At 35.9% G+C, this 7,524-nt stretch overlaps 1 protein-coding gene across 1 annotated transcript in view; it reads left to right on the forward strand.

The window, feature by feature from the left end:
- ddx58 (DEAD (Asp-Glu-Ala-Asp) box polypeptide 58) overlaps positions 1–7,524 on the forward strand; it is a 54,164-nt gene that overhangs the window by 11,113 nt on the left and 35,527 nt on the right. The window contains 2 exon segments of the mRNA XM_042327984.1: positions 217–348; positions 477–658. Coding sequence (XP_042183918.1) covers positions 217–348; positions 477–658 — 314 coding nt within the window.

The raw sequence follows: 7,524 nt of genomic DNA on the forward strand, positions 1-7,524 counted from the left end.
CCACTAGAAAGTGTCAAAGTACAGCAATTCTAGCTTTTCTGCCCTTATTCCGCTTTACGGTCTCTCCTCCCCCTCTCATTTCACATGTAGGATACATTGTAGTCATTTAGCAGACACAGGGACTTCCAGCAGCAATTTGCTCAAGTGAGCTCTTAGTCGCTAGGCAACCTTTCCTCTTCTTCTCCTGAAATGAACCTTTGGTGTTCCGCGTTCCAGAGGTTGCAGAGAGGATCCTATCAGAGGAGAGTAAGTCTGTGACGGCAGCAGCCCAGGTGTTTCTAGACCAGGTGTGTCTCCTGGACGAACTGGGATGGTACCAGGCCCTGCTAGATGCCCTGGAAGCAGAAGGTGTGTGTGTGTGTGTGTGTGTGTGTGTGTGTGTGTGGTCTGTCTGTCTATCTGTCTGTCTGTCTTCTGGACGAATTGGGATGGTACCAGGCCCTGCTTGATATTGTTGCTAATGTTGTTGTCTCTAGACTATAAGGGTCTGTGTGAGGCCCTGAAGGGGTGGGACTTTCAGACCCTGGAGAGCACCAAGGAACACAGAGTGCTTCTGGACCGAATAGAACCCCGCTTCACAAAACTGATCAAACCCAGAGACCTGCTGCTACACCTGGGAGATTGTCTCAGAAAGAGAGAGTGTGAAGAGATACTGGCGGTGAGTTATATAGTCATAATATACTAGTTATATAGTCATAATGTACTAGTTATATAGTCATAATATACTAGTTATATAGTATTAATATACTAGTTATATAGTCATAATGTACTAGTTATATAGTCATAATGTACTAGTTATATAGTCATAATATACTAGTTATATAGTCATAATATACTAGTTATATAGTATTAATATACTAGTTATATAGTCATAATATACTAGTTATATAGTATTAATATACTAGTTATATAGTCATAATATACTAGTTATATAGTATTAATATACTAGTTATATAGTCATAATATACTAGTTATATAGTATTAATATACTAGTTATATAGTATTAATATACTAGGTATATAGTCATAATATACTAGGTATATAGTATTAATATAGTTATATAGTATTAATATACTAGTTATATAGTATTAATATACTAGTTATATAGTATTAATATACTAGTTGTATAGTATGAATATACTAGTTATATAGTATTAATATACTGGTTATATAGTCATAATATACTAGTTATATAGTATTAATATACTAGTTATATAGTCATAATGTACTAGTTATATAGTCATAATATACTAGTTATATAGTCATAATATACTAGTTATATAGTATTAATATACTAGTTATATAGTCATAATATGCTAGTTATATAGTATTAATATACTAGTTATATAGTCATAATATACTAGTTATATAGTCATAATATACTAGTTATATAGTCATAATATACTAGTTATATAGTATTAATATAGTAGTTATATAGTCATAATATGCTAGTTATATAGTATTAATATACTAGTTATATAGTCATAATATACTAGTTATATAGTCATAATATACTAGTTATATAGTCATAATATACTAGTTATATAGTCATAATATACTAGTTATATAGTATTAATATAGTAGTTATATAGTCATAATATGCTAGTTATATAGTATTAATATACTAGTTATATAGTCATAATATACTAGTTATATAGTCATAATATAATAGTTATATAGTCATAATATACTAGTTATATAGTATTAATATAGTAGTTATATAGTCATAATATAGTAGTTATATAGTATTAATATACTAGTTATATAGTCATAATATACTAGTTATATAGTCATAATATACTAGTTATATAGTCATAATATACTAGTTATATAGTATTCATGTAGTCATAATATACTGGTTATATAGTCACAATATATAAGTTATATAGTCATAATATACTAGTTATGTAGTCATAATATACTAGTTATATAGTATTAATGTAGTCATAATATACTAGTTATATAGTCATTATATGGTCATAATATACTAGTTATATAGTCATAATATACTAGTTATGTAGTCATAATATACTAGTTATATAGTATTAATGTAGTCATAATATACTAGTTATTTAGTATTAATATAGTCATACTATACTAGTTATATAGTCATGATATACTAGTTATATAGTCATAATATACTAGTTATATAGTCATAATAGTCATAATATACTAGTTATATAGTATTAATATACTAGTTATATAGTCATAATATACTAGTTATATAGTCATAATATACTAGTTATATAGTCATAATATACTAGTTATGTAGTCATAATATACTAGTTATATAGTATTAATGTAGTCATAATATACTAGTTATTTAGTATTAATATAGTCATACTATACTAGTTATATAGTCATGATATACTAGTTATATAGTTTTAATATAGTCATAATATACTAGTTATATAGTATTAATGTAGTCATAATATACTAGTTATATAGTCATTATATGGTCATAATATACTAGTTATATAGTATTCATATTATTAACAGTAGAGGGTTAGAGTATTCCTTAGCTGTAATATTCCAGTAGTAGTAGTAGTAGAGGGTTAGAGCATTCCTTAGCTGTAATATTGTAGTAGTAGTAGTAGTAGTAGTAGTAGTAGTAGTAGTAGTAGAGGGTTAGAGTATTCCTTAGCTGTAATATTGTAGTAGTAGTAGTAGTAGTAGAGGGTTAGAGCATTCCTTAGCTGTAATATTGTAGTAGTAGTAGTAGTAGTAGTAGTAGTAGTAGTAGAGGGTTAGAGTATTCCTTAGCTGTAATATTCCAGTAGTAGTAGAGGGTTAGAGCATTCCTTAGCTGTAATATAGTAGTAGTAGTAGTAGTAGTAGAGGGTTAGAGTATTCCTTAGCTGTAATATTCCAGTAGTAGTAGAGGGTTAGAGCATTCCTTAGCTGTAATATTGTAGTAGTAGTAGTAGTAGTAGTAGTAGTAGAGGGTTAGAGCATTCCTTAGCTGTAATATAGTAGTAGTAGTAGTAGTAGTAGTAGTAGAGGGTTAGAGTATTCCTTAGCTGTAATATTCCAGTAGTAGTAGAGGGTTAGAGCATTCCTTAGCTGTAATATTGTAGTAGTAGTAGTAGTAGTAGAAGTAGAGGGTTAGAGCATTCCTTAGCTGTAATATAGTAGTAGTAGTAGTAGTAGTAGTAGTAGAGGGTTAGAGTATTCCTTAGCTGTAATATTCCAGTAGTAGTAGAGGGTTAGAGCATTCCTTAGCTGTAATATTGTAGTAGTAGTAGTAGTAGTAGAAGTAGAGGGTTAGAGCATTCCTTAGCTGTAATATTGTAGTAGTAGTAGTAGTAGTAGTAGAGGGTTAGAGCATTCCTCAGCTGTAATATAGTAGTAGTAGTAGAGGGTTAGAGCATGTCGTGGAAATTTTACCAAATCATGGGAGCAAACCACACACAAGTCAGAGTTAGTTATCAAAGTCCATCTTTAATTATATCAGCTCTATCACAATCCTGTGACTCTCAGATAAATTCAGTGTCTCTCAATGAATTCTCTGAGAGCCCCTCATACATTGCAGCTGAGATCCTTTAATAGCAAAGAACACACATAGTCAGACAGCATAGACATAATAAATTGTTCAGCTTTGTCTCCTTACTCAAACCCAGAACCATAAACCAATCCTCCATATCAACAGGCATATATCAAATTGTCATTTAGATACAACCAACTCTAAATACAAACTCCTGGACAAACTCACGGAGAGGAGAGTGAGGCTATAGGTTAAGATAGAAACAACATTAGAGGGAGCATAGAATGATTCCAGACACTGCCACCCTCCTTTCCCCACTGGGAAAGGTAGGGAGTGAAAGATATGTTTACACATGATGACACTTTGACCTCTCCCCTCTCTGCGGCCCATGCAACTTAGTCTCGACATAGAACAGATAACTGCAACCTCGCCACAGTATTATACAAAAATACCATTCTGATGAGAAGTAATTTACACACATTTGATGAATATAAAACATCTTACAAATGTTACCAACCAATTCTGAATTTTCCACGACAAGCATTCCTTAGCTGTAATATAGTAGTAGTAGTAGTAGTAGTAGTAGTAGAGGGTTAGAGCATTCCTTAGCTGTAATATAGTAGTAGTAGTAGAGGGTTAGAGCATTCCTTAGTTGTAATATAGTAGTAGTAGTAGAGGGTTAGAGCATTCCTTAGTTGTAATATAGTAGTAGTAGTTGTAGTAGTAGTAGAGGGTTAGAGCATTCCTTAGTTGTAATATAGTAGTAGTAGTAGAGGGATAGAGCATTCCTTAGCTGTAATATAGTAGTAGTAGTTGTAGTAGTAGTAGAGGGATAGAGCATTCCTCAGCTGTAATATAGTAGTAGTAGTTGTAGTAGTAGTAGAGGGTTAGAGCATTCCTTAGTTGTAATATAGTAGTAGTAGTAGAGGGATAGAGCATTCCTTAGCTGTAATATAGTAGTAGTAGTTGTAGTAGTAGTAGAGGGTTAGAGCATTCCTTAGCTGTAATATAGTAGTAGTAGTAGTAGTAGTAGTAGTAGTAGTAGAGGGTTAGAGCATTCCTTAGCTGTAATATAGTAGTAGTAGTAGAGGGTTAGAGCATTCCTTAGCTGTAATATAGTAGTAGTAGTAGAGGGTTAGAGCATTCCTTAGCTGTAATATAGTAGTAGTAGTAGTAGTAGTAGTAGTAGTAATAGTAGAGGGTTAGAGCATTCCTTAGCTGTAATATAGTAGTAGTAGTAGTAGAGGGTTAGAGCATTCCTTAGCTGTAATATAGTAGTAGTAGTAGTAGTAGTAGTAGAGGGTTAGAGCATTCCTTAGCTGTAATATAGTAGTAGTAGTAGTAGCAGTAGTAGTAGTAGTAGTAGTAGTAGTAGAGGGTTAGAGCATTCCTTAGCTGTAATATAGTAGTAGTAGTAGTAGAGGGTTAGAGCATTCCTTAGCTGTAATATAGTAGTGGTAGTAGTAGTAGAGGGTTAGAGCATTCCTTAGCTGTAATATAGTAGTGGTAGTAGTAGTAGTAGTAGTAGTAGAGGGTTAGAGCATTCCTTAGCTGTAATATAGTAGTAGTAGTAGTAGTAGTAGTAGTAGTAGTAGTAGTAGTAGTAGTAGTAGAGGGTTAGAGCATTCCTCAGCTGTAATATAGTAGTAGTAGTAGTAGTAGTAGTAGTAGAGGGTTAGAGCATTCCTTAGCTGTAATATAGTAGTAGTAGTAGAGGGTTAGAGCATTCCTTAGCTGTAATATAGTAGTAGTAGTAGTAGTAGTAGTAGTAGAGGGTTAGAGCATTCCTTAGCTGTAATATTGTAGTAGTAGTAGAGGGACTGACTGTTATATTGTTGTGTTGTAGATAGAGAACCTGAAGGGACCAATAGCAGCAGAGAGGCTGACTGACTGTTATATTGTTGTAGATAGAGAACCTGAAGGGGCCTATAGCAGCAGAGAGGCTGACTGACTGTTATATTGTTGTAGATAGAGAACCTGAAGGGGCCAATAGCAGCAGAGAGGCTGACTGACTGTTATATTGTTGTGTTGTAGAACCTGAAGGGACCAATAGCAGCAGAGAGGCTGACTGACTGTTATATTGTTGTAGATAGAGAACCTGAAGGGACCAATAGCAGCAGAGAGGCTGACTGACTGTTATATTGTTGTGTTGTAGAACCTGAAGGGGCCAATAGCAGCAGAGAGGCTGACTGACTGTTATATTGTTGTAGATAGAGAACCTGAAGGGACCAATAGCAGCAAAGAGGCTGACTGAATGTTATATTGTTGTGTTGTAGATAGAGAACCTGAAGGGGCCAATAGCAGCAGCAGAGAGGCTGACTGACTGTTATATTGTTGTAGATAGAGAACCTGAAGGGGCCTATAGCAGCAGAGAGGCTGACTGACTGTTATATTGTTGTGTTGTAGAACCTGAAGGGACCAATAGCAGCAGAGAGGCTGACTGACTGTTATATTGTTGTGTTGTAGAACCTGAAGGGACCAATAGCAGCAGAGAGGCTGACTGACTGTTATATTGTTGTAGATAGAGAACCTGAAGGGGCCTATAGCAGCAGAGAGGCTGACTGACTGTTATATTGTTGTGTTGTAGATAGAGAACCTGAAGGGACCAATAGCCAGAGAGGCTGACTGACTGTTATATTGTTGTGTTGTAGATAGAGAACCTGAAGGGACCAATAGCAGCAGAGAGGCTGACTGACTGTTATATTGTTGTGTTGTAGAATCTGAAGGGACCAATAGCAGCAGAGAGGCTGACTGACTGTTATATTGTTGTAGATAGAGAACCTGAAGGGGCCTATAGCAGCAGAGAGGCTGACTGACTGTTATATTGTTGTAGATAGAGAACCTGAAGGGGCCTATAGCAGCAGAGAGGCTGACTGACTGTTATATTGTTGTGTTGTAGAACCTGAAGGGACCAATAGCAGCAGAGAGGCTGACTGACTGTTATATTGTTGTGTTGTAGAACCTGAAGGGACCAATAGCAGCAGAGAGGCTGACTGACTGTTATATTGTTGTGTTGTAGAACCTGAAGGGACCAATAGCAGCAGAGAGGCTGACTGACTGTTATATTGTTGTGTTGTAGAACCTGAAGGGACCAATAGCAGCAGAGAGGCTGACTGACTGTTATATTGTTGTAGATAGAGAACCTGAAGGGGCCTATAGCAGCAGAGAGGCTGACTGACTGTTATATTGTTGTGTTGTAGATAGAGAACCTGAAGGGACCAATAGCAGCAGAGAGGCTGACTGACTGTTATATTGTTGTGTTGTAGATAGAGAACCTGAAGGGGCCAATAGCAGCAGCAGAGAGGCTGACTGACTGTTATATTGTTGTAGATAGAGAACCTGAAGGGGCCTATAGCAGCAGAGAGGCTGACTGACTGTTATATTGTTGTGTTGTAGAACCTGAAGGGACCAATAGCAGCAGAGAGGCTGACTGACTGTTATATTGTTGTGTTGTAGAACCTGAAGGGACCAATAGCAGCAGAGAGGCTGACTGACTGTTATATTGTTGTAGCTAGAGAACCTGAAGAGGCCTATAGCAGCAGAGAGGCTGACTGACTGTTATATTGTTGTGTTGTAGATAGAGAACCTGAAGGGACCAATAGCAGCAGAGAGGCTGACTGACTGTTATATTGTTGTAGATAGAGAACCTGAAGGGACCAATAGCAGCAGAGAGGCTGACTGACTGTTATATTGTTGTGTTCTAGATAGAGAACCTGAAGGGGCCTATAGCAGCAGAGAGGCTGACTGACTGTTATATTGTTGTAGTTAGAGAACCTGAAGGGACCAATAGCAGCAGAGAGGCTGACTGACTGTTATATTGTTGTAGATAGAGAACCTGAAGGGACCAATAGCAGCAGAGAGGCTGACTGACTGTTATATTGTTGTGTTGTAGAACCTGAAGGGGCCAATAGCAGCAGAGAGGCTGACTGACTGTTATATTGTTGTAGATAGAGAACCTGAAGGGACCAATAGCAGCAGAGAGGCTGACTGACTGTTATATTGTTGTAGATAGAGAACCTGAAGGGACCAATAGCAGCAGA

This window comes from Oncorhynchus tshawytscha, linkage group LG10 (genome assembly GCF_018296145.1).
Source record: "Oncorhynchus tshawytscha isolate Ot180627B linkage group LG10, Otsh_v2.0, whole genome shotgun sequence".
Lineage (NCBI taxonomy): Eukaryota > Metazoa > Chordata > Actinopteri > Salmoniformes > Salmonidae > Oncorhynchus > Oncorhynchus tshawytscha.